Source organism: Etheostoma cragini, chromosome 20 (assembly GCF_013103735.1).
Source record: "Etheostoma cragini isolate CJK2018 chromosome 20, CSU_Ecrag_1.0, whole genome shotgun sequence".
In the NCBI taxonomy this organism is placed as follows: domain Eukaryota; kingdom Metazoa; phylum Chordata; class Actinopteri; order Perciformes; family Percidae; genus Etheostoma; species Etheostoma cragini.
Window position 1 is genome coordinate 13,974,112 of NC_048426.1, and position 27,391 is coordinate 14,001,502.

Sequence of the window (27,391 nt, forward strand, 5' to 3'; positions counted from 1 at the left end):
GTACTTCCCACCACTGCTAGAAAAAAATGTACAGTTCAATTACTTGAACTGTTCAGGAAACAATACCACAAAATATAAAAAAAGTTTAATTTAAAAAAAGGAAAAGTTCATTATCCTAAAAAAGACATTGGCTATAGACCTCAGTATAATGGGTAAAATACAACAAACCATTTACCGTGGATACAACTCATATGGTCAGTCAGCAATCACAGCACGAGACATAGGTACCTAAATAAGTATGAACACAAATGTTTGGTTTTCACATTAAGATTAAATTTAGCATTGTTGTAACTTCCATGTAGTCTGAGAACAACTTCCTAGGCTTACTAATGCGCATCCAAGGAAACCAAACAAGATGGATGGAGCTGAACTAATGGAAGTTTTTTCACAGTTGTTCTGGCCATGCTGCTTTAATAGTAAATCAATATAAAGGTAAAGTATGTTAATACAGTATGCCTCCAGGCCAAACTTTGTAAAAGGTGTCATATTATGAACACATCATGAACAAAATCATGACTGCAAATTCCCTGAATAAAAAGAACAATCATGAATCACAATGTCTTTTTACTTGAAACCATCAAATATACTTATATAATGAAAACGAATTAAAAATAATTCACTGTGAAAGATGCAAATTGACCTCAAATTCAAACAATCAAAGAATCAGGGATTTATGTCATCTCCAGAGGCGGACATCCACCGCTGTCTCGTATTAATATCATCTCCGTTCTCAGTTTTTCGTTTTCCTTTAAAACAAAAATAAAAAGGAAAAAAACTCAAATTTGATTGATGTGTTGAAAGTAAGTACATGACCAAAGAGAAATATCCTTTGATGATAGCAGAAATGTTAGTTACCTCTTGAAGTTTGGTGTTGTCCTTTTTCAGCTTCACCAGATATTCAATCCTCTGTTTGTGGTTTTTATGCCCCACAAGTTTTCCATTCTCCTCCGACAGCTGAACATTCTGCTTACGGAGAACCTCATTTTCCTGTAAAACAGAAATTATGGCAACAATTTTGATAATGTTCAAGAAAATTACAAGCATCATTTCACCATTTTCTAATATTAATACACTAAACATTTAATCTAAAAAAGTTGCAGCCCAAAGCAGTAATTATCAGTTTTAAGTTTGGCAGTGATTCATGCAGGACACCTTAAAAAAGAACACGCCGACTTATTATTCACCGTATCCCCCAGAGTTAGATAAGTCCATACATACTCTTCTCATCTCTGTGCGTGTCGTAACTCTGTCTGGCGCACCCACTGCTAGCCTAGCTCAGGACAGATCCTGGAGGTAACCGGCTCAAACTAGCCTACTGTTCCCAATAAGTAACAAAATAACGTCAACATGTTCCTATTTACAACTGAGAAATGTATAGTCACAGCGTGTACAAATAACGAGGTCACATGAGACACAGCCATCTCAGAAGCCGAAGCAATGCAACTTGGGCGAAGTGATCTGCTTAAAGCACACAAGAAGCTCTGTGGTGAGGCGCTGAGAGTAACAAGGGTGCTTTTCAGGTGTTCCGCTATAACTACATGACTGCAAAATGGGTCTGAAATGTCAAAATCAAAAAATCATGTGAAATGTCAATGGCAAATCATCAAAAAGGTGCATGGTGAAATCAGCTACGGTCCACATAGTCGGCCCATTAAAGATGGCAGACTATCTAGTATCATGCTTATTAGGTTGTGTCACCTTGTTCTCGTAATTATATCACATCATCTTCCAGGGTAAAAAGATTATTAACAAACCGCGACCAGGGACTCATTTGTAGTTCCACAGGGCAGTGTGAATGGGAAGTATTCCACATTTAACAATGCACTCTAAAACCAATCAGTAGCCAATAAAGAGCCTTAAGCACAGGAGTAATGTGCGATCTCCTGGTGGTCTTAGACAAAAGTCTTGCTGCTGCATTCTGTACAACTTGCAGTTTATCCATGGATGATTTGTTTAAAAAAGTGTTCAGCACATTGCAATACTCAAAACAAGTAGAAATAAAAGCATGAACAAGCATCTTGATCTCTTTTTTAGAAAACACAGATCTAATCTGAGCAATGTTCATGAGATGGGAAAAAAACAAAACCGGAACGAACCACAGATTTCACATGACAGTTAAAACACAGATTTGTCAAAAATGACACCCAGATTTTGCACAACATAACAGTATTCTCATCTATAACACTTCTCTGACCTGGATTAGTCTCTCCTCATCCTGTATCCTCTGGCTCAGCTCTCTCAACTCCAGACAGCGGTTCCTCAGCTCATTGGTCAGCTCCTGAACGCAGGTTTGAGACTGGGCCAACATTGACTCCTGTGCTTGCAGTCTAATCCACAGCACAAAGCAAAGATGGAGCTTGTCAGATGTCAAGCATTAATGAAGGATCAGAACAACATGCAATAACAAAACGTTGATTTACTTATTTAACTTAACCACAGGTCCTTACGTTTTTTGAGTGTCAGACAACGTCTGCATTATTTTGCTCTGTTAATGAATGAAAGAAAACAAATTATAAATTGATTATTCAATACAGTAAAAAAAAAAAAAAAAACAGCAACAAACAGAAGAAAATAATGCAAACCTTCTCTGATCTCTCCTCTTGTAGCTCTTTAAGTACGGTTTGGTTGATGGCTTCATTCAACTCCTCCCTAAAAATTACAAGATAACATTAATAATGCTATTTATGCAATTAACAATGGATGATATGATATGTATTTTTAGGATCGTGGCTTTATGACTTGATGAAAAAACTCAACCCATTATTATTTCCATTATGCATCTGCTGGTTCTGCTTGTTGTAAAACTGGTCAAGTAAAGACTGGATCTCAATTTGAACCAAATCTTTCTCAGTCAGCTGCATCTGAGGACAGTGAAATCACATTGTCAATATTAATAATAGTCAAATAGACTTTGAAATCCATTGACATCTAGAGGCCATGAAAATGTATGTCATTGCATTTATTTAAAATAAATAAATAAATAATACATTAAACACACAAAAAACTTTTACAATTGTTTCAAACAAAATTAAGGTATTAAACTAGAAGACTGTAGAATAATAATAATAATAATAAATTGAATTTGTATAGCGCTTTTTCCCGCTTTTATTCTTTTAGTATAACCATACTGAATAAATGTGTTTGTCCAGTGATGAGAGCCTATAGATTAATTTGACTATTGCACAAAGATATACCTTTAGCCTTTGGATCTCCTGGTTCTTGGCAGCCCTCTCAGCATTCAGCTCCGTTAAAAGAACCTCCATGCTCATCATGGAGGAGCGTCGATTCTCCAGCTCCCTCTCCTGGCTCTGTAGCACCTGGTTCAGGTCCCTGTGGAAACTACCTGGAGTGCAGGGTGTCTTGAGAGACAGGAAAAAAAGATTAGCTTATTGTGGCATTTCTTACTGCAAAAACGCACCACACATCTTTTTTGTGAATGCAGAATTTAAGAGCAAATAAACCAGAGAAAAGTCTTACCCGAGGTACTGATTTAGGTGTGACTGTCAGCTCAAGGTGGGGTTTGAAACTTCCACTTCTAATAGTTCTTTCAACAGCTTCTTGTTGTTGTTGCACCTGGTAGAAAAGTGAGTAATTTTAACAAACTGTTGTCCTTTAGGACTTTTCACCGTACTGGCTATTCATTTGCTCAGTGTTGATAGGATTAAAAAACAAAACAAAAAACTTTACCTTCTGCTGTAGATTCTGTATTATGATGTCCTTTTGGGCAGTTTGCTCTTGAGATGCTTGCAGGAGGCTGTTCTGCTCATCCAAGACCTTAGTGAGTCTCTCAACCTCCTCAGTGGCATAAACAACCTCGTCCTGCAACACCTCCACCTGAGGAACAGACACACACAACAGTATGTATGTATAAATACATATACACACACACACACACACAGATACTAGAAACAGCGTTAACGCAAACCCATTTTAACGGCATCATTTTTTATTTTATTTTAATCGCAAGATTAATGTCCTTTTTGGCCTAGCAAACTTTGTAGTTTTTTTCCACATGCTGTTGCAAATAGTAACTACAACACCACACCGGATCTAGCTAGACCGGTAACAAAACAGGCACGCCACAGACACTTGTTTAGGCCGGCCAAAGAGTAGGGTAATGTTACGTTTTGAGTGGATAGTGAGTGTGGAGAGCGTGATGACGCCGTAATGGATGCCAATAAGATTCTGAATGGAAAGTTTACTTTTTGCCATCAGACACAACAAAGGCTGTCAGTTGAATAGCGTTTTAAACTAACGTTAGCAATCAAACAATAATTAAATAAAACGTTTTTGAATTGATTCACATCTTCTGTTATTGTTTGTAATGACAAAAGTTTATCGTTTTGTGGATTTCACAAATTCCAGTATGACGGTTATGTCGTAAACAGTTTAAATCTAAGCATGCGCAACTAACATCTGCACTTGACCAGAGTTGGTCCGACTTGACTCTCATCGGGTATGACACGTTGTGCCGTAAACCTAAAATTCTAGTAGCTTCATTATTTAGCCTATTGTTTTGGCCATCTACTAAACTGGTCAGAGGAATATTAATCTCTTGCAGTACATCAACAAAATAATCATACAAAAATGTATGGACAGTGTTGTTTAACATGGTCAAACTTACCTCTATTCTGTCAGATGCTAGCCGCCTGTCTAAAGTTTCTTTCAGGTCACAGATCTCTGCCTGCATCTTAGAGTTTTGCTCCAGGATTTCCTCCCTTTCAAGACAGGCAGCATTGTTCTTGACCTGGATGAGCAATGACATTATTATTATTATTATTATTATTATTATTAGTATTATAATAAACATGCCCCGACTGAGTCAAACATTAAAAATATCTACAGTGTGAGGCGGTAGAGTAAAGTTAACCACAGCAAACAAGAAGTTATTTAAGAGAAATAAAGGTTGAAATAGGTGGAGGAGTCCCGTACTGTGAGGTCTTTGATTTCTCCAGACAGGCAGGTAATGGTCTGGTCCTTCTGGCTCAGCTCATTGCGGAGGACTCTGGTTTGGTTGATCAGATCTAAAACAACATCCTGTCCAAATGCACAGGTGGGATTCAGAATGCTAGATGAAACACTGTAGTGGTATTTGCAAGATAAAAATTGGGAGAAATTTTCACTTACTTTGTCCTGGTCAATCTTCTGCTCGAAGTCTTTTATTGTTTCGTTGGCAGAGTTTACATTTTGCTCAAGAGCAACAATGTTGGATGCCTTCAAAACAGAAATTAGACAACCCAGTTTAGCTTCTAAGCTGCAATTACTGTAATAATATATTTCATTTATAAAAACGCATGCTTTTCTTAGCACTGACCAGTCGTTGATTTTGTACTGTCAGGTCTGAGACTTGTTTTCTAAGCTTTGTATTCTGCTCCGCCGTTTCAATAAGTTCTCTGGAGGCACACACACCAAGGTCACTTGTTAAAAAAAAATATTTTAATTGTTGGAAACTGTAAGCAACTCTTAAAAAGAGAAAGCTGTGGGCACACTCACTTTGATCTACTGTCTTTGTTTTCTCTTATCTGAGAGATCAGGGTGCTCGTGTGCTCTTGCTCAGTCTGCAGAGAACTATTTAATTCCTACAACAGAATAAAAGAATAGAAAATACAGGTAATCAAGAGATCACAGCCGACATTTCAGGATACAAAATGGCCGTAGTTGAGATTATGGGTTCACTAACCATGAGCTGTGTCTTCAGTGCATCTGTCTCTTGCTGCCTGTCCTGCAGCTGCTGTCTTGCCTGATCAGCCTCAAACTTTGCCTCAGCTTGGAGCTGGTCAAATGAATCATGCAGTGTCCGATGCTGCTCCAGAAGCTGCTCCCACTCCAGCCTGGAATGACGACATGATAGTTGTGGGCACAGAAACTTGTCTGATCAAGAAGTGTCACAGTGCAGAGGTATTAAGTTAATGCTTACTGGACTTTGTCAAGTTGGAGCTGTGTGCTGATCAGACTGTTAGAGAGCTGGCTCATTTCTCTCTGCTGCTGACTCTGGCCATTACTTAGCTCGTTCCTCACATCGGCCAGCTCCTTATCGGATGACAGGAGCACAAGGCGCAGATCACGGATCTCACTCCTTAGCACTGAAAGGAGGGTAAAGAAAGAGTCATCACATTGTCACTCGTCCCTACCTCCCATCTCATTAAAACTTCCAAGTTCAACACCAGCAAAAGTCCAGGTGAGCAAACAGATAAACACAACAACACAACACAACACAGGAAGAGCACCAGATCCTCACCCTCTGCGACCTGCTTTTCAGACTGAAGGCTTTGTTGCAGCTCGCTGACAGTTTCCTGCAGGTTGAGCTGATCTCTGTTCCAGTTAGCTCGCTCAGAAGAAAACAGCTGCATCAGGTGTAAAGAACAATTAGGAACACAGAAAAGTGAACACACATCAATTAAAATATTTTTTACATAAAGTATCAATTCAATAAGAACTGTAAAAGAGGAACTTCTACCTCATCTTTGCGGTCAGACTCTTGTAAAATCACAGCGATCTGCTCCTCAAGTTTTGCAATTTGCTGCAACAGCTTGCTGTTCTTTAGCTCCTCATCAATAAATTGTGTCTGGACATGGCTAACCTGCTCCTGTTGAAAAATTAGAGAAAGTTTAAGACAATAACAATTTGTGTTTTGTGCACACATTTGCAGGACAATCCACGTTGGTGTACCTGCACTCGACGGAGTTCCTCCGTCAAGGCCATTTCAGCCATGTCCGAAGGAGGAGACTCTGTCCAAATGTTGTCTGGACTATTGCCTGTCCCATTCAGGTGGTCCGGGCTAGAGAGTGGCACAAGACGGGTCCGCAAGTTGTATGCTTTGGTGGGCGTGGTGAGAATCTGGTATAATAGATTTGAAGGATAAAAGATAATTTCACAAAGGCTTTTTAGACAATCTGCAAGACAAGAAAAATATACTGAATATAGAGAGGTAATAACAGTAATCGGAATACAAATCAACATCCACTCACCTTTATAGTTTCAACGTGAATTCTGTTCAGCTCAGAGACCTCCTTTTTTTTGTAAGCGTTTGTAGCTTCCAAAATGTTTTCCAAATGCCTGTTGGACTTGTCAAGGTATCTTTTCTCAGACTCCAGCTGAGATATCTGTTTCCTTAGACACAAAGCAACATTCAAAAACCGCATTAAACGCCACAAAATGTACTTTATAAGTCTATAAACGGAATTGCATGCATAAAAATGGCATATTTCATTAAGATCAAAAGATACTCTTTTACAAATAATATTAGATATTCTAGGGATCAGCTTCTTCTTAAAGCGAGACATCAGAGCTGGGCCATACTAGATTAATTTATACAAAAAGTGGATTTAACAAGTAAGGGAGAATCGTCACATCATTAAATATATGAAACACTGTAAGATATTGTTTTTTTTAAATTAACAAACCCAAGTGTAAGTCAAGAAGCTAACATCAGGGCAGGTCTGCACCACAGCTCTGCGCACATGCGTGCAAGCATTTTGCCTAATTTTACTGTACAGGCAGCAGTTACTGACAAAGAACCATGTTAACCGTGTGTTCACAAAGGTGCTCTACCAGAATTCATGAAGGCAAAATATATTGGAATATTACTTATTTTCCTATTCCTAAACACCTGCTAAGCTTTTCTGAATGAAGCCCAATCAATTTGGTTTAAGAGTGGCTTTCCTATTTAAAGACCCTCCTTACTTGGTGACTTCTTTGTACTCTTTGAAGGCCTGAAAGGCGCCTGTGAGGTCGGACTGTTTCTGAAGCAGCTGAGCCTTCAGCTTCTCAATTGTAGATGCCGAGACAGTATCTACAGGCACAGGGGTTGGAACTGTGGAGCAATGTGAGATTATTGACATGAATACAGATAAACCATAATACATTTACTTGGCCTTTTCTCCGTTGAAGCTGATAATTATCTTACTCTCTGTGAGTCTTTCTGTCTCCATAGCCCTCTGGAAGGCCTCTTCCAGCTCAGCAGCAACTTGGGCCGCAGCCTCTTCAGTTTTCACCACTGATTCAAGTGAACGAAGTTGACGGATCTCCTCTCTGAGGCTGAAGTTCTCCGCTGCATATCGAGTCATTTTTGGGTGATGTTCAACCTAATAGGGCAGAGTTGTGTACATGGAAAAACAGTGTTGAACAGATACAACATTTCAAGAAAAGAACTAACACGGAGGATGTGATGTAACTCTACTCTGCCTTTCAGAGTAAACAGTTATGAAGAAAACTACCTTGGATTTTAGAGGAACTAAAAAATGTAAACATAAAAACCGTTTTGTATAGCACTATATAGAACTATAGGTTATCCACAGTAGCCGTGTACTCACACATTATACACATATGCCTTATTTCCACTGCATGGGTCGGCTCAAATCGTCTCACTTTTGGTACCAGTCGCTTTTTCTCAATTCGTTATCCACTGCAGATAGTACTACATCGATGTATGCGAGTCGAGTCGTAACATGCAGTCACCATCGTAGGGTTAGGCAGTGTTTAAATGCCATTAGATTTTGTACCTGATCTCTTAAGATCTTGATCTCTTCTTTCAGCTGGTCAATCAGCATCTGAGACTCCTTGTCTGCCAGTAAGACTTGGCCTGTCTTAAATTTTTTCTCAAGGCGATAGATGTGGTCCTCTCGAAACCGGACAATCATTCGGCTGGAATGGATGAACTTGTCTTTCTGGGTCCAGGCCTCCTCAAGCTGAGCCACTTTCTCAAGCAGCACCTGAGTGTTTTTAAAGTAAAGTTTAAGTTTTCCTTTGCCGACAGTATTTCCTCACAGCAGTACAATTTCCACAAAAAAAGGACAATGTAAAAAAAAAAAAACATTTCCCATACCCTCTTCTCTTCTTCTCGCTTCCTCCAAAGACGAATAGCAGCCATAAACTTTGCTTTGTATGAGACATCATGTTGAATTTCTATGGATGGACATAATAAAAAAAAGCTGATTTAAACTTTGCAACATACCAGAACACATCGGTTTAAAAACATGTAGGGCTGTTACAAATGTCTTTTTTTTTTACATTTGAGCTTTTATTGAAAGTTTAACAAATAAAGCTCAAATGTCTAGTCAAATTTTATTAACATCATTGCCTGAGAAATAAATCCTTTAATTGTCAAAAATATTCTTAATTTTAATAATGTAATTCTGCAGAACTTTACTTAATGAATATAACTCATCAGTTTCATAAACATAAATACACGCAGGCTGCATGCTAATCCAATAAGGTCATAAAATAATAATAAAATAATAATTGTGCCCTTAGGCTTATGCCATGAAAGAAACAAACTGGAGTTATTGGAAATAATTGCATCACAAAGGTAGGAAACAAACACTAATAATATTAGTGTACTCTTTATCTGTGACTGTGCAGAAATACTTTGTTTAAACAGAAATAGACATTCAAGACATTCAAAGGACACACAAAAAAGCTGTGCAGCATGCAAATGTTGATTTAGAATTTAAATGTCAACATTATGAACGAAGCTTTGAACTATTTGGTACATTCCTAAAAATATGTAACTTTGCATGTAATACAGTAGCCTGGATTACGTTTGGGCATTACATGTTGAATATGTGCAAATGGTTTAAAGAAGATGACACTTTGAAAGTGTTAAGGTTAGCAAATATTTGTTCAGAGTATTGTTACCTATGAGAGGTTCAGGTCCTCCTGGCGCTCCATCTCTGGCATAGCCCACTGCCTGAGAAGTTAGAGCCTGTGCAAGCTGCTCCTTCAGCTTTTTTACCTCAGCTTGTAATTGCCTCACATTTCCCTGTGTGTCTTCATTGATTATGGCCTGGCAAAACACAATAATTGCACAGGGATGAGATTATTAAGTGCTCTTTGATATCACCAAATCTTGGTCAAATCTACAATGTAGTTGTGTAAAATAACAGATACCTTGTTCTTGATCAACTTCGCTCTCTGAGCAAACTGCAAGGTGGACAGCGTTTCTCCAAAACACTTTGAACCAGGATGTACATTAGCTATTATATAAGTCTTTGCATTTCCTCCGAGTGAGTCCTGAAATGACAATAATAATTGTAACAGCGCATAATATCTATTCCCATTATAAACTGCAATCACATCTTTAAATGTAGTATTATAAAATGTTATATTCTACCAATGAGTGATGAATGAGTAAAAATTCAATACTTCAAGTGCACAAGTTTGATACTTCCTTGTTTCATGGCCACCACCATTTATTTCATTAACAATCTCGTTCCAATAGCAATTTCAGTAAAAAAAAAGCGGTAACAAGAAAACATGTATTTTACAAAGTAATTGCATCTAAGTCATGCCGCTGAACATATAATGCCATAACTGCAGTGATTTTGACTCCACAACGCTAGAAAGCAACATAACACATTCTCCACCAAAGCCACACCCAAGATGTATATTGTATTTAGAATCACTAACCCTGAGCAAGAAGGTGAGTTTGGAATCTCTGTAACAGATGTGACGGTTCTTTCCATTGGACACATCAACCAGTGCCATGATCACCTGACCAAGACACATGAGGGAGCGATTGATACTGCTCGCCTCCTGAAAGAGAAGCAATGCAGACAACAGCTGTTAGCAACAGCTCAAACGTAGTACGCCAGTAAGAGACTGAATTACCAAGCTTCACCTTAAGCCTGGAACCTTCTGTGTGTGTGTCTTTCTGCCTCTCAGACCCTGCCAGATCTACCAGGTTCAACTGAGACATTCGGATGTTCACCACTTCATTGACAAACTCTTTAGATTCCAATGTCATGGTGAACACTGCGTGAGATCTGGAAGATTCTCGGTTCATGGAGGTGGAGGCCACTCGTCGATTACGCCAGCCCATAGATAGCACCTAAATGGTTTCAAAAAGAAAAGAAATTCTGTACACTTTCAAAGTACATTTCTCAAGATTTTATCTGCATTTAAATAATTATCAATTAAAACTGTAATTTGAAACTGCTCAATAAAAGGAAACACAGACTTTTAACATAAAGATAATAAAACTGGATACAAAGTAACATGAAGGTTTCAATCCCCTTTAACTAGTTGGACATGAATGTTAGCATAATATTCTGAGTCACAACAAGCAAGGAATATATACCTGGTAGGCTTCAGTGGCCGAGTTGACAAACTTCTCCACGGCTCCCTCAACAAATAAACCTTTCTTGATGTTCTCCCTGAGGAAAAGGCTGGCTGAGGCTGTATCCAGGAGGTCATAAATTTGTTCATTGTAAATCTCTATAAATGAACATTTACATAGGAAACTCTTGGACTGGCCAGACTTTTGGGAAAAAGAACAAAAAAAGCACAATCTTCATTAAAAAAAAACATTGAATATTAGTTTACAAACATCTTCATGGTGATGAAATGTTACAGCTCACCCGTTGCACTTCCCTGTTGATGAGAAAAAACAGGTACTCAAAACTTCGAGGAATAACCCCCCTTAGTTCATCTGTGAAGTTATCCAACTCAGATGGTCCTAGGGCAGAAGGAAAATAAAGTGTCACAATTATTCTGTTGCTGGATCTTAAAAAATTTGTAGTACAAAATGTAAACAGTAAGTTGAATTCTCACCAAGCATGGTGAATGTTTTCCCTGAGCCTGTTTGTCCGCTAAAGAAGCAAAAGACGAATCCAATAAGGAATTGAACGGATGTGCAATAAAATATTTTACATAACATCAAGACCACTTACTAGGCAAATATAGTACCATTGTATCCATTTATGCAAGACTCCACAATATTCTTGGCCACACTGGAGAATACAGAGTCCTGATGAAGAATGATAGATAAAGATCACGCACTGAACAGTTTCATTCATTGCTGATACAACTGTATGCTCCCTACCTGAGATGTTCCCATGTCAGCAACATGATCGTAAGTAAAGGTTCGTGGTTCTGGTTTTGATAGCAGACGAATGGTGTTGGGTGAGGTGACTGTGAGACACAGCTTCTGATCTCCGTCTGTGGTCAGCCCAGAACACTGGGTCAGAGGTCGTACTCGCACAAAAACTTTGATAGAATCACCGTCACTGCTTTAGGACCAGAAATAAAAAAAATAAAACCATTAACACCTGTAAAACATAAAAACTGAACATCACCATTAAAAGGTGAGTGAGTAGGTAAGTAAAATCAATAAAACCTTATAACGCTAGTCAAACTCACAATTTCCTTAGAAAAAAACACACATATATCCCTAACTGTAACGTTAACGCACATGGTATTAGCCCTGATCCAGGAGAACCATATGGGTATGTTCATACAACAATACGTTAGTACCTGTAATGTTAACGCTAGCAGGTAATGTTAACGTAGCGTAACGTCAGTGTTGTCGGTTTTTGTTTGGATGAAAAAAGAAAACCGTTCTAAAAAGGTAAAGACAGTTACATTACCTGGCAGCAGGTTGGGTTGAATCGACAGAGCCTGTGAACAAAATTATAAGACAGTTAACGTTTGTTTAGATGCTAGTTTTGCTTTATTAAGCTGTATACAAATAGTGTATATAGCTACACTTACTGTAGTATCAGTTAGGCTAGTAAATTAAACGCATACTTTCGCGTTTAACTAACGTTAGATGTTAAGGTTACTAAAACAATTGTAATTTCTAGTGTCAATAAATTAGCATATAAGTTTGCTAGCCGAACAAATGTTTGGTGCGGTAACGTTACCTTTCCCAATAGAATTCATTGTTGACAAAGAAATGTTCGACGTTATGTGTTAAAAGGAAAATTCTTCATGACAAAGTAGAAGAACTAGAACGACGCTGTTTACTTCCTCCGAAATTGGCGGGCAGGTCCAAGTGCTACTTCTTCTTCGTTTAATGTCGCTACAAATTGGCTGGCAAGTGCATATCGCCACCTAGTGTAGCAGAGAGTGTAACACCATGGATTTACTTGGTTGTTTACCGTCTGTACACAATAGAAGAATTTATCACTGACTTTATAAAGCATAGAGTGGTACAACAACTACTAATAAAGTCAGTATGTACAGGGAAGAAAAAATACTTATGAAAATCTGAAATATTTCAGGTTTCAAGAAATGCCCACAAGAGTATTATGTTTTATGTTTTGGACTTACTAAACTGGTCAGTGTCTGACTCATAATGTTACCTGTAACATTATACATCTTTACTGTCTCTGTGTTTTTCCGAGTTTAATATAAGTCACAAAGGAGCACAACAATTAACTTGGCAGACTCACATTTGTCTTGATTCTCCTGTTAGCTTTGTGTCATTTTTATATCCATTTTACACACATAAGCAAACCCCACGACCAAAAGTGTGTTGAGTGCAGCTCTCAGGATGAAACCTTCCTCAGAATAAATTGCTGTATTACCTGCTGGTTCGGAAAAACACTTACAGCTGCTAGTAAGTTACTTGGGATAACACTTCCGAGCATTGAACAAAGATAGACTGTGGGAAAGGTCAATTACATTGTATGTAACTACACATACCCATCTCAACTACTACCATCTAGGCGTCGTTTCTGCCCACCGCTTATGACCAAGAACAGATCCAAATTCTCTTTTGTACCACAAGCCATAAAAGCCTTAAATCAGTCAAAATAAGCTAAAGGTCACGGTGGCCTGGTCATACTCAAGGGTTTACAGTGTAGTGTGTGATGTGTGTTCTTATTTTATGTCTGTTGGTGTCTGATGGAAGGAATATTTGTTTGTATCATATGTCTGATGTCCTGTCATGAAGTCACAGAGACAATAAAGGTGCATACTAATACAGTGCATCCATTCCAAATACTCAACTCTTTGTTTTTATAGTACTTTAACGGAGATGCCAACCAGTCTGAGGAGCCAAAACAAGGTAGTTCATCCAACATTACAACGTTATTTTCGTTGAAGTCTTTGAATGCTGAAAAATTGATCTTGAATTTTTGGCGAAAAAAAAAACCATGGTGTAGGTATCATTTGCTGACAATAGAGCATCTTCTACAAAACTGCCTAACACTTTGGCTTGATTGACATTTGGAGACATTCAAGTGGCTTTTTATCAGTGTGGCAGCAGAGGACTCTTGTTGCTGGACCGCTGAGACAATGACATCTCTCAAACCCAGATCTACAACGTTCAACTGAGGCGTTTGGATGTTCACCAATTCATTAATGGGACTCTTTGGTTTTTGGATTCCAATATCATGTTGAACACTGCTTAATCTTGGGAAGACAGTCAGTTCATGGAGGGGGATGCCACTCATTGATTATACCTGCAGGTGCTGTCTATGGGCTGGTGTAATCGACATGTAATGACATTTTCACAGTACATCTCTATGGCACCTGCATTTGTTTTATTATTATGATTTAATGGAATACTAACAAACGTCTCCATGGCTCCTTCAACAAACAAATCTTTCTGATATTCTCCCTGATAAAAAGGCTGAGGCTATGTCCAGAAGGTCATAAATGTATTCTTGTATACTGGATAGTGGTTTAGGAACAAAACAAAGAATTGACCTAAATAGTGAACATGAAATATTGGTCTACAAAGCTCTCATGGTGATGGAATGCTACAGCTTACCCTTTAGACTTTTTTGATGAGAAACCTGTGCTCATAACATAACAAGGAAGTTCAAGTTATCAAACTCAGGTGGTCCTAGAGCAGGAAAGAAGTGTCACAATTATATTGTTGTAAAAATATTTTGCATTCTACCAAAGCCTATAGATTGTTTTCACTGCGCCTGTTTGTCCGCTGCAGAAGCAAGAGCAGAATGTCTCCCAGCCTCACCTGCCACTTCACTTTCAATCCCCCAAATGAAACAAAGGTCTCTCTCGTGCGCCCCTTAGGCTCTGTCCTTACAAAAGTGGCCTTGGTTTGAATTTGACCTGTTTGGCCCTTTGCTGCATGTCATCCCCCTCTCTCTCCCTTTTCCTGTCTTCAAGCTGTCCTGTCAAATAAAGGCCATAAAAGCCCCAAAAAAAATCAATACCCACAACATTATTTTTTATTGGACAAATGATGTCACCATTGCCGCACATGTGTAATAGGCTTTCAATTTCAGATTTCCACAATGACATTATTCCTATCCAGAATTAACATTCTAAGTATCTGCAATAGATTTCTTACCACAAAAAACTCCCCTTTTAGATACCCAACTGTAGTCATCATTTTAATTTCAGATATCCAAAATGAAATATCACAATGTATTCTAGTCATATTTCTTGTTGTAGCTTTCTTGAATTGCATTTTTAGTTATAAGGATTTAAATTGTGGATATCCGTAGTACATTTTCACTAGTAAAAAATTATTTTTGGTCTGGATATGTAATTTTACATTGTGGACATCTTGAATGTTTTTTTTTTCCATTTAGGATAGCCTATATGAAAATAAAATAATGACTAGTGCTATAACAATTAGACTGGAAATATCTGAAATGGGAGTTTTACCTAATAAGAATTATATCTCAAATTTTCTTTTTGACTAGGAAGAATTGAAGTACGATAATTTGCAATAAATATCCAGTCTAGCTATAACATGTTAAAATGACCACTTATAGCCACGTATAGCCTACTTTTTAAGGATTTGGATATATTTTGAATTTAGTTTTGACTATTGTGATGTCTTGAAATACAATTTTTACTTGTAAAATTTTTATTGTGGATATCTTAAATACGTTCAAGCCATAGACTGTATTTATAATATATACAGTGAAATCAAACCTCTCTCGAAGTCTATGGTTTAACATACTGTAAATAATATATGGGTAACATATTCATATACAGTCATTGCGTGCACACGTTTAATTTAGAGATTGAACCATACACTCGACTAGACTATGAATTAAACCGAACTTGCCCCTGTTCGTTTAAGACGCGAGCCTGCCATAAATCTGGTTGGATCACATCCGCTCTTCCGCGCGATTGGCTGCTTAACCAGGAAGCGCGTTTCCTTTGAATATTTGTAGCGATTTTATTGGTGCGTTTCAAGACTTTAAATTCCAAACGGTTGTCTAGTTTCCGAAGGGAGGCGAGGGGTTTTCAAATGCACACCAGTCATTCTTGGCCACCCTGCAGTTGAATGTTTCGACGAAAGACTTTGTAATTTCGGCGAACTGCATCTGTTTTACAAGGTAGGTGGTGAATACGGGATACTAACTTAACGTTAGTAACTGACGGTTTGCTGAATTTTATTTTTTTAATAAAACGTGATCCCGTTGTTTTTGTTCCTGTTATTCCGCTTTACCATAAGACAAGTTTATGGAACGTTAGGTACACGTTCAACGTTAGCTAACGCTAGTGCTAAAGTAGCTAACAGTTACAAGAACTTTAAAAAAAAAAAAAAAGTTATTGTCAACTCTTGCTAGGTATTTTAATAATAAAGGTAACATTGATCTAATTTTGCGTTAATTTAGGCATTGGAAAATGTTATGCATAACGATTGGTAGGTCAACGTTACCGTTAACAAATCCGACTGATCAGTTACCTAGCTAGTTATCAATTTCTATCTGATTTCAAATTATGACTAGTTAGCTAGCTGTCCACGTTGAGTCCCACGATTACTAGCTAGCGTTAAACGAGTATGTTGCCGTCTGCTTACATGCTGGTTGAACGTTAACGTTGGATATCAGTTGCTAGAAGAATCGGACTGATAGAAACGTTGACAACATTGGTCCCAAGACATCAATAAGACAAAGCAACGTTTAGAGATTGGTGTACTTGCTACTTAAATTCACCACATGTTTACCAACATTAAAATCCTTCCTAGTCTAACATAAATTGAAGTCATAGCATGAAAATCAAAATCAACAATGGCTGCATACATTTTAATTTCACTTCCTGGGCCTTTGCATTGTGCATGCGTGTTCAATAGCAACATGTCAAAAGGTCTAACGTTATAGTCGTGTTTTGCATGTGTTTTATGTTAAAACACTCTAGCCAAAGTTAACACATCTGGACTGTGTAGCCTGAACAATACTAGAATTTCTATTTCTTTTTTTTTCTTTTTAAAGCTAAAAACGTTAAATCGGTTATAGCAGTTGTATTTTTTTGATTAGGTAATGTACTGGCAATTCATTATTTTAAAATTTGATGTCCTGAAATGGTCTTTTTACAGTTGGAAAACCAACCTGTTAGTGCTCTCTGGTGGGAAAACTATGTAATGGCAGTGCTCTTTAGGTCCTAAACATTGTACACTTGTTACATCACGCTCCTATCGGCCTAGCACACAGCATCATTACGGGTGTAGCCTCAACATCTTTCTAATTTCTATTCAACTTTCAGGCATCATGGTTCAGGTTAATCCTCTTTACTTTTCCACTTTTTTTAACTTTTTTTAGAAAGGAGTGTATTACACCGATAACTATAGGTACCATGATATACCAACAGAATAAAATTGGCGGAGTCACATTTGCACTTGATTGTGCTGTCAACGTTGTCTTCTTTCAGTAAACCCCACGACCGAAAGAGTCTTATCAACCGGTTGCAGCTTTCAGGATGACGCCTCATTCAGAGTGTCCTCAGATCTTCCAGTCCCTTAACTTACCGTTGGTCTCTCTGCTTTTACAGGATGAGTTCTGTTGATGAGAATGATGAGAATTGTGGGGTCTACCCTGGAGGAAAGCCAAACAGCTCAATTAATGACATTTTTGCCTTGGATCAGCCAACTGGGAGGCCCTCCATCCTTCGTCAGACTGAGAACCTGCCCAGCAAGACTGTGCCAAAGGGGACGAAGGTACAGCACCAGCATGCCTTACGCCAGGCTGAAAATGATGTGTGTGTCAGTCACCAAGCTAAGCCTTTTCTACAGCTATTAGACTGTTAACCTAAAGTGCTGGACAATTTTTATTTTTTTATATTCCAATGTTTATTCATACAAAGTTTGACCCTCCCCAACAAATTTTTAGAATAGCTCTACACAACTTTGAAACCGCTAATCAAACAAAAAAAACCAAGTCTTGTGTTTGTGGAAAAAGCTACTAAAAGGGCAGTTCAGACATGTTTCTAGCACACAAGCAAAGTACACTAATTTTTGGTACTTATAAATATGATCGTGCTGGATATTACTATAATTTATTTTTTTTCCTGTGTATAATAATAATAATTTAGTATCCAGGTAAGTTGATACTGATCAAATTCCTTGTGTGTAGGTTTGTTTTCAGACTCCAAGAAGAGACCCTATGACAAAAAGAATTGTATCTCCCACCAAGTCTGTCAAGATGGAAAGTGTGGACGAGTGTACAAAAGCAATGGAGTCCTTAACTTTCGATAAAATTAAGTAAGTAACATTTCTCATACTGAAGAAGGCCTCCAGTTTTAAGGATCCATTTAAGTAACCACGTCTGTTTTGTTTTCATAGGCTATTACCACAAGACGCCAATGAACATCCTGATGAGCCAAAACAAGGTAATTCATACAACATACAAGTTTGTTAGTAAAGACTCTTGTAGTCTCTGGATCCTGAGAAATTGACTATAATCTTCTTCTTTTTTTTTCTTTTTTTTTTTTTTTTTTCCCCCCACAGAAGTGTCATCTTACCCCGATGATGACATGCCAATACAAAGCAAAGGAGGCTATCAGTTGGATTTTGAAAACCTTGATGCTATCAATCCATTTTTGGGATCTACTAAGATGGTCCCTTCTCCTGCCAGGCCCGCTGTGGAAAGCCCTCCTGCAGCGTCTCAACAAACAGAGAATATCTTGGAGAAGCCCAACGAAATATCATCTGCACTCGATGAGACGCTTCCATTCACCCCGTCTGTGGACAACTCACTCGTTGACGTCTCCTCCACTGAGAGCAGTGTGGTCACAGTTGCAAAGGTCCTAGCGGTTGAGGAACAAGATTCCAACAGTGCCACACCTGATGAAAAGCAACCTGCTAAATTGTCTCCAAATATTGATCAAGTAACGGTGTCAGGCAGTTTTGTGGAAGATGCCACTGAGCAGCCTGATGAGCCAAAACAAGGTAATTAATCAAATTACAAAGTTATTTTCCTTGAATGTCTCTGAAGGCTAAGAAATTGATAAATATCTTTTTGAACTTTCCACAGAAGCGTCATCTTACCCTGATGATGACATGCCAATACAAAGCAAAGGCGGCTATCAGTTGGATTTCGACAACCTTAGTGCAGTCAATCCTTTCCAAACTGGTGGTTCTAAAATTCAGAATTCCCCTGTCCTTGGGAGAAAGGTGGCAGATGTTAACCCGCCTGTTGAGGAGACACAAATAAAGGAAAATAGAGCCACTAATGATGACATACCTGAGGTGCTTCAAGAGGCACCTGTTCAGCCTGAGAAGAAACCCATAGCTGCAGTGGCCCCAATCTCTGCTAATGCTGTCAAACCGTCAGCTGCTGAGTCCTTGTCCCAGCCAGCTGATGCCCCAATCCAGGAAGGACCGGTCAAACTTGAGTTCAATTTCGATGATTGCACCGAGGTCAAATGGAAACCGCCACCCAAGAAATTGGGCAAAAGGCCCCCCGCTCTAAAACCTAAAGAGCGGAATCCCCAATGTGACGTCAAACCACCAAAAAGTGAAGCGAAGCCTGGTGTCAGTGGTGTCGCTGACGTTCCTGCTCCCAAAGGGTCTTACTCGTTAGACTTTGACAAGTTGGATGACCCAAACTTCAATCCATTTGGAACAAAAGCAAGCATGAACAACTCTCCAACGTGTAGTAACAAATCAGGCCCTGTGCTCATGGAAACAAAGGAACCGGACACGCCCGTGGTGAAGGAGGCTGTTACATCAGCATGGTATGTTTGCCTTATCTGTGAGTGTATGACGCATTTCGTTGCAGTGGACACTTCAATTGCCAGCAACACTTAATAATTTCACTAAGTGTGTATGTTTTTGCCCTTTTTTTTTTTTTGTAGTGCTGGAGAGAGTTTCCTAGCTGCAGGACCCGACCCTGCAGCCGTAAGAGATTAATACAATCCTAATTCAATTGTTTAATTTTCCCTTGGTTTTATGCTTTCAATAAAAAATACTTTGTTATTGTGGATTGACAGAATGCGGAAGACAAGTCTGCTTCTGACCACGACGTTGGAATTCAACTTGAAGCTGAATGGCCTGTGGGGAGTCTTCCTGAGCTTTCTGAATTATCTCAACCTGAGCAGAAGTCCCAGAACACCCTGTTAGAATTCAATGACGAGTTTGTCCCTGGAACTATGTGTAAGTAAATGTTGGATGTAACTCAGTTTTGTCTAGGCTATCTTCATTTTTTTTGTTGCCTTAACCGGAAGTTTTAGTCTTTTTATAAAAAATGAAAAAACTTGTTCACCCAGTTTGATGTTACATCGAAGGAATATTACTTCTCTATTGAGGAAATGGTTTGTTCTATATTATGTATGAAGCATGTTAACCTTCTCTTTATTTCTAGTCATGGCCAATGACATTGAAGGACAAATGGATTACCTTGAACAGTTTGGGTCCAGCCGTGTAAGTACTTTACTTATTAAGAATCTTTCATTGATTCTCGCAAGGGGGAAATTACATTACATGTTAGTTATTCCACACCAGCCTTAAAAAAAACTCATGCATGCCCGCACTTATACATGCAGTAATGTAGAGATGTCTCCATTAGTGCATGTATGGAGTAGAGCGAGGGGGCTGCCCATGACAGGCACCCATGACTTGTGTTAAATGGTTTAATTATTTTGTCAGTGCATTACCTAACGTTTTGTGGATGTGTTGTTTCTTTTGTCAACAGTTCAAGGAATCTGCATTAAGGAAACAATCCTTGTACCTTAAATTTGACCCGCTCCTGAGAGAGAGCCCCAAGAAGGCTGCAGGCCCGGTCGCTCAGACCGTCGCTCCCCTCGCTGATTTTGTTTCGCGGTATGACGTACTTCTGTTTCCACTCTGATTGCTGCTGTCACTGGATGTTAGAGCTGAATTTGTTCCGCTTCGGAGATCCTGTTTAACAAAATGAGAATTGATTGAAAATGTAACTACTTTGACCACATCACAAATGTTTTTTTGTTTTTTTTATGGTTTGTGTCTTTTCTTTTCCCCAACTCAGGCTTGAAAATCCACAGATGGCAGAAAAGACCGCACATGGACAACAGAAGGATGGTTTTAAACTGTTTGATGATGCTACAGCCTCAGTAAGTCACGCTCCAACCATTGACCGCACCTGGTGACCTTTTTTTAAATTTTATTTTTTTATATAAGTGGTCGTTTTGGAAACGACATTCAATGCTCCTGACTTGATTTATTTACACTGGAACTGTCATCTAGGCTCCTCCAATCCTTGCGGACCTCGTCCCCCCCTTCCTCCAGCCCGCAAACACCGAGGGCTCCATTATAGAAGTGCTGAAGTACAGTCAGAAAGACCTGGATGCAGCCATTGCCAGAGTCCAGGAAGAAGTATGTTCTGCTCAATGTGTTTTGATTTGACAAACGACAGCAATGGAAGAACATTTCTTTGCTTAGATCTAGGTGAATGCAGTACCTTTGTTCAGACTAGAAAAAACACACTAGACCTTGTTGATGGTGTGGTTTTCTAAACATTCCCTGGAGCAGTTTAGAGTAATCTGATTCAACCAAAGCAACCACAATGCAATCTGTATTAAACACAAGCATCTAATATCAAAAAAATGTGTTAACTGGCAAATGTCAATTGTTTAGCTTCCAAGGTTGTCCGCTGAGTCTTTTATCATTTTATGAGATGAATGCTCCATAAATAGTTAATCTTTTTTAAAACATGCAATAGGCGCAGTATTCAGTTCGGTAGAAATTGTAATCACTGGAATAAGTGATAGCCTCAAGTCTGTTGACTATTCTTAAACCAAAGTTGTGATGAATCAAGCTCCCAAATACATCCTCTTAAAATGAATGGTTTTGTACAAATTTGACATTGTAAAACATTAACTATAAGACTTTAAATTACACAAAGTTGCCCCCTGATTTTAAACGGCTTGTAGGTTGGAAAATGTGTTTTCTATTAATGAAATAACCTTGTGTGTATTTTCTCAAATAGGCAAAGGAAATAGAAGAGCAATGGCGCGCAAAGTATAAAAAGATATTTGACGATGGTCAAGAAATGAGGTAAGCTGTTCGTTCAATGTGGTTTTTGTCATTTAAATTCAGTGTTTACAAGACATTTGAAAATTTTTTATATTTTTTTTTTTCATAGGAAAATAATTGCAGAATTTGAGCTCATGATTGCAAAAATGATGGGTAAGTTCATATAAATGATGTACACATCAGTCTTTTTGATAAATGATTGGTATTTGTGTGTTAACCAGAGATCTTTAATGTTCTTGTACCCAGCTGATCAAGAGAAGGAGAGGGAGGTGGCTCAGGCTAAACTCAGGGAGGCCCTGCTGGAGAAGGAGCAAGTGTCCAGTGACCTGAACACCATGGAGAGATCTTTCTCTGACCTTTTCAAGAGATTGGAGAAGTACAAGGATGTTGTTGAAGGCTACAAAAAGGTTAGGAAGAAGTAAACTCTTGCCCCGTTATAAACAACAAATGCATGAAGTTTTGAGGTTAAAAAAAAAAAAAAAAGCTGTCACAGTTTGATTGGTAAATTGACGTTTGTGTGTGCCCTTTCCCCAGAATGAAGAGACTCTGAAAGCTTATGCCCAGGATTATCTGGCAAGGATCAAAAAAGAGGAGCAGCGCTACCAGACCCTTAAAGCCCATGCCGAGGAGAAAATTTCCCAGTAAGAAACCTGACTACTGCAACATGACTCATAAACGTACACGCTGACTTTCTCAAGCCGATTGCCGTGTTAGCTGTACGCATTGTGGGTGGCGTAAACATACACGCCACTCCCCGTGTTACCGCAAATAGATAGCAACTGTTTAGGAAACGTGACACGCGTTCCCCGGTCTCCTGGGTGAAAGTCCTGTGTTTAACCATTCGCCACCGCGACCAAGAAGAAGATTAAGATTTACGGAAGAGGGTTTAGGACCACTGGTGAAAAATGTATGTGAGTTCTGACCTTTTTTCTCAGAATTCTGACTTTATTCTTAGAATTCAGATTTTAATCTCAGAATTAAAAAAAGTCAGAATTCTGAGAAAAAATCAAAATAAAAACATATACGTTTTTCACCAGTGGCCCTAATCCTCTGCCGTACCCTTTCACACTCCTCTCTGTGACGTATATTCACTCGGCATCGCAAAATAATGTAAGTCAATGCTGGCAAAATGGCATTGATAATTGAGCTAAAAAGCGCATATGCGTCCTGATGACACTCCAATAACAAAATTGGTGTGTTATGCATACGTCATTTCATGTGATCAGTCTGGAATACTGTGTTGATTGTGTAAATTGCAAGACTTGCCGTGTCTGAAACTTATTGTTCATTTGAAGTGCAAATGAAGAGATTGCTGAGGTGCGGTCCAAGAACAAGGCTGAGGCATCTGCACTCCAGGCCCAGCTGCGGCGGGAGCAGCTGAAGGTGCAGTCACTGGAGAAGAGCCTGGACCAGAAGGTAAGTGAAGATTTAAATTAGATGGTACATATTTACAGAGGTCTTGAAGATAAAGATATGAAATGTTCTTATTTTTCTAATTTACCTTCTTTTTAATTTTATATATATACAGGAGAAGGAGGCAGAAGAGCTCACCAAACTTTGTGATGAACTTATTACCAAAGTCCAGAAGGGTTGAGCTCATTTTGTAAATATTGTATATTTTATGTCATTTCTTCTTTTTTTGGATGTCCAGATAATTTTTTTTGTGTGTAGTTTGTCTTGTTGTCAATGTTCTTATACTGTAAAAAAAACAATAAAGTGAGTTTATCGTTATTAAACTGTCATGTCTTTTTATTTTCTGCATGAGGACAAACCACTAGTGGGCAGTATTTACCTTCATAATGTTTGCAAATCTTGTCGTCGGTGTTTTGGATTTGAATCATTATTTCTGCATCAAAAATTAATATGGTTTTTTGAAATCTAACTTTTTGTTCTGTGTAGAATTTCTACTTTAAACACAAATGCAGGTATTCAGTGCACTTACCCCTCATCTGTCTGGAGCTGAAGCTCACCCCCATCCTACAATGCTTACAACAAAACAAGCTCACCTGATACAATGCGCCCCTTCTTTCCTGCGCAATCACAGGGTCCTGTCACATCACTCGCAGAGGCAGGACAATGCACTTCCTAAATGGTGAAAGGAAATCCTACCTAGATTGGAGTTGAATGAGGTGGTAGTGCGGACCAAGGGGGAGACGGAGAGGGGTCGAGTCACTTAAATGGGGAAAAAGATGCTAGTCAGTTGGTATAGTCTTGCAGGAGCCATCACTCCTCTAAAAAGGAGTGTGAGACAGCTCTTGTGTCTGTATCTATTCAGTCATTCATCCCAGCAACTTCTGTCCCTCTGCTGGCTGCCCTCTGCGTCACCCTCAGCAGACACTCGCTCAAAAGAAGAAAGATGACCTGTCTGTACCCAGCCCTTATGTTTTCTAACGGGTAACCGCCACTGAAGTTATCTTATTCACACAGATTTGTTTCACCCTTGTTAATAATGGCAGCCTTTGAAGAATATAAATTAAACATGTGCATTCATTTTTGTGAGTCATGTGACTAACTTGTTTCAGGTCATTTAATCAAACTACCAAACCATCAAACTTTAGATGGATTTAGTTTTTGAGCTGTGAACAGAATACATCATACAAGATAGTCAATACAACCAATTACATACAAAAATACCTAAATATTGGCATGAACTAAATGTGATTAAACAGGGTGACAAAGTACTAAAAATGTACTATACATAACAATAGTATACATTAATAACATTACATAGATATGTAAAATGCCGTACTCTGAAAAATAAACCTTTGATACATTTTTTTGTTTTTAGCAAAATAAATTAAATATTCATGACTCAGTTTGATTAAAAATGACAACAGCTTCATACACTGTGGTTGGAGGTGGCATCCTTGGCTGCTTTATGTTAACATGCTACTGACCGATGTTGGAAACCTGCCATAAAGAAAGTTAAAATGATAATGAAGACCAATTCAGTTAACACAGAAACACAATTCTTCCATCCCTTGCAGTCTCAGGCAAGTATACTTACCAGTCTACTCTCTATCACTTTCACCAGAGAACAAAAGTGAGGGATGGAGTAAGGTAATAAAAAGAATAGTGGTCAGCATTCCAAACATGCATCTTTAACAGACAAAGGGACTACCTGAGTAGGGCACAAAACCAGCCCTTATGTAAATCTTGAGTACCATTTTCATCTTCATTACCAGGCAGAATATAAGGAGCCTCTGCGATCTAACAGCTAGAAAGGTAAAACCTAAACTCCATTTTCGGCTACACCTCAAGTAGGAAAATGCAAAATTCAGTTGCTGTGGAAGACCTTTCAGCTGGCCTTAATGGCTGTGATTACACTCACACGCAAAACTATGTCCTTGTCTTTTTTGTATTAAGTGCACAACAAGGATTAATGAATTTTTAGTGGTGTGAGAATCTGACAGGTAAAAAAAAAAGCACCAAATGTGGATGTTTGGATGTAAAAACACAAGGTGTGTATTACTGGCCACTGTTTTTTCCCACTTGCACACACTCCCAAGCAACAATCTCTAGCTATGAGAAGAGTTTTTAAAGAGAAATGGCAGGTTAACGTCGCTCAGGAGCTGCTGTTAAGTCCACAGCTCATTGTCCCTCTGAGATACTGGAGCAGTTAATGGTGGATATTTGGCACTAAGGCTAACACTGAAAATGAATGTGTTGATGCTGATGTACTTTCCCGTCCACGTGGGAATGAGTGTGTGTGTGAATGTCAGTGTAGATTTTGGGATAGATTTTAGGTGGGATTGTTGATCCTCCCTGGGTGAGGAGCAGCTGCTGCTGTGCCAAGTACTCCTCATAGTGCACGGAGCTCATGCAGTCTTTCTCTGGGCTAGAGGAGCTGGAGGACGGAGCCACGCAACCCCGGTCCCGCTCTCGATATGGCAACCGGTGGGAGCTCTGCAGTACCTGTGCAGCTGGAGAACTCGGAGGGGGACAGTGCTTTCTGCTCTGGCAGAACCACAGCAGCACTGTGCCAAAGATGAACACTATTCCAGCTGGGATGCCAATGATGACAGGCCAGGGGAGGGAGCTGGAGGCTGGCTGGAGCATGGGCGTGATGGGAGGCTCCGTGTCTGCAAAAGATAAGGGCCAGAATAAAATAAAAACTGATTTCCAAATGTTCAATGTTGCCAAGAGTTTGTTTATTACACAGGTGAAGTGCTTAAGGCTTGAAATAAAAGATCATTTCCCCAATCAAATAATCTTTTGATTCTTTTTTGGAGAATTTAGTCTAAAAGGTCTGAAAAAACCTCTGAAACGAGACAGGTTCAACCCTTGGCTCATGTGATGTCTGAGGAAGACCACTGACACCTATGCAAACCAGCTAGTTTAAAAAGTTTTGTCAAATAAAATTGTTTAATTTACAATGATATAAAACTGAAAAAAGCAGTAGTAAGGACTTTTTTTTAAATTGAAAACTGACTTACGTATTCAATTGATAAAGTTTGTGATTATTTTTTGTAAACTAATTGGTTCATCGAATAATTGTTTCAGCTTTAAATGCTTACTTAATCCATTTCCTTCAGTTTATGTACAGAGAAAAGGAAACTCAACCCTAAAAGAATGGGTTTTCATTTATTTGGCGGAGAATAACATAATACTGATATAAAACAGGTGACAAAACATTTGAGTTTGCCAACATTGCTTTGTTGTCATTTGCCCTCATTAGTACTTTTGCTGACGTGCGTCTCTTGTCTCGCTTTCATTTCAGTTTGACATTTCTCTGATAGAATTATGCCATGTGCACTAGACCACATAAAACGTAGATAGCACAGATGCAAGCTGCTGATTTGTTTGTCTGCAGTAAGTTTGTAAAACTTCCTGCTGTTGCGGTTGTAAACAGACATTCCCCAGGCCTCACCTGGCAGCACAGTGAGGAAGGCGCTGCGGAAGCTGTAGCCCATGGTGTTGGCGCCTAAGCAGATATACATGCCAGCGTCCTCCTCCTTGGCACGGGTAATGAGCAGCTTGTTGAGGTAGGAGCCGTCGGGTCGGGACCACACCTCCCCCGTGGGCAGCACCACGAACTGGTGGTCTCCCACCTCAATGGTAGAGTTGTAGCGACTTTCCTCGTTGGACTCCACACGTTTGAGCCACTGAATGATCGGCTTAACGTCACTCCTCACTTTACACTGAAACGACGTGGTGCCTCCGTAGTCCACCGTCGTGTTGACCGGGTGTGTGCCAGTCAAAATGGGCTTGGAGTTTGTCCTTTCTGCATAGACACACAGAAAAAAACTGTTGCATTTTTGGACATGACAGCCCTTCTGTGGATAGAAGAGGTCTTAGTTGTCCATACTGTTATTAGCCTTGGGCTTAGAACTTATAATTGACAGAGAGGGAGCAATACCACATGTAACACAAGAAGTACGTGTGATTAGTTTCCTCTCTTTCTTTGCTCCTGGTTGTACAGCACACATTTCTCATGGAAAAGGGAGGGGG

The 27,391-nt window shown here is 39.0% G+C and overlaps 3 protein-coding genes across 7 annotated transcripts in view; 1 reads left to right on the plus strand and 2 right to left on the minus strand.

The window, feature by feature from the left end:
• Nucleotides 1-71: 71 nt before the first annotated feature.
• On the minus strand, nt 72-12,847 carry kif15 (kinesin family member 15). 3 transcript variants are annotated; one of them, XM_034858742.1, is made up of 35 exons: nt 12,642-12,847; nt 12,366-12,396; nt 11,822-12,005; nt 11,670-11,746; nt 11,551-11,588; nt 11,358-11,455; nt 11,078-11,257; nt 10,619-10,828; nt 10,408-10,533; nt 9,889-10,011; nt 9,637-9,784; nt 8,825-8,904; nt 8,502-8,711; nt 7,907-8,084; nt 7,684-7,813; nt 6,969-7,110; nt 6,670-6,837; nt 6,458-6,586; nt 6,239-6,344; nt 5,918-6,083; nt 5,681-5,831; nt 5,494-5,579; nt 5,315-5,393; nt 5,128-5,214; nt 4,933-5,037; nt 4,625-4,747; nt 3,688-3,834; nt 3,478-3,573; nt 3,195-3,359; nt 2,758-2,861; nt 2,583-2,649; nt 2,448-2,485; nt 2,195-2,327; nt 856-987; nt 72-746 (listed from the first exon to the last, which is right to left on the minus strand). In XM_034858742.1, exons 1-35 carry the CDS (start codon nt 12,658-12,660, stop codon nt 672-674), a joined length of 4,131 nt encoding a protein of 1,376 aa, XP_034714633.1. In that variant the 5' UTR covers nt 12,661-12,847; the 3' UTR covers nt 72-671. The 3 variants fall into 3 exon arrangements, with proteins under 3 accessions (XP_034714633.1, XP_034714635.1, XP_034714632.1); XM_034858744.1 differs by having other exon boundaries at nt 2,583-2,650; nt 2,771-2,861; nt 11,822-12,008; XM_034858741.1 differs by having other exon boundaries at nt 11,822-12,008; nt 12,642-12,846.
• A 2,964-nt stretch (nt 12,848-15,811) lies between these two features.
• On the plus strand, nt 15,812-23,672 carry tacc3 (transforming, acidic coiled-coil containing protein 3). Of its 3 annotated transcripts, none has more exons than XM_034858761.1 (18): nt 15,812-16,046; nt 17,482-17,647; nt 18,063-18,190; nt 18,272-18,318; nt 18,437-18,877; nt 18,963-19,665; nt 19,786-19,835; nt 19,919-20,083; nt 20,292-20,350; nt 20,622-20,749; nt 20,934-21,018; nt 21,152-21,280; nt 21,894-21,961; nt 22,050-22,093; nt 22,187-22,347; nt 22,475-22,581; nt 23,236-23,356; nt 23,469-23,672. In XM_034858761.1, exons 2-18 carry the CDS (start codon nt 17,483-17,485, stop codon nt 23,532-23,534), a joined length of 2,667 nt encoding a protein of 888 aa, XP_034714652.1. In that variant the 5' UTR covers nt 15,812-16,046; nt 17,482; the 3' UTR covers nt 23,535-23,672. The 3 variants fall into 3 exon arrangements, with proteins under 3 accessions (XP_034714652.1, XP_034714654.1, XP_034714655.1); XM_034858763.1 differs by having other exon boundaries at nt 19,786-19,828; nt 19,921-20,083; XM_034858764.1 differs by having other exon boundaries at nt 18,272-18,282; nt 18,842-18,877.
• A 777-nt stretch (nt 23,673-24,449) lies between these two features.
• The window catches only part of LOC117936046 (fibroblast growth factor receptor-like 1), a 28,803-nt gene continuing 25,861 nt past the window's right edge, over nt 24,450-27,391 (minus strand). Inside the window, exons 6-7 of the mRNA XM_034858819.1 lie at nt 26,811-27,164; nt 24,450-26,022 (exon numbers count right to left, since the gene is read on the minus strand). Coding sequence (XP_034714710.1) covers nt 25,586-26,022; nt 26,811-27,164 — 791 coding nt within the window. The 3' untranslated portion in view covers nt 24,450-25,585. The remainder of the gene's footprint in view (nt 26,023-26,810; nt 27,165-27,391) is intronic.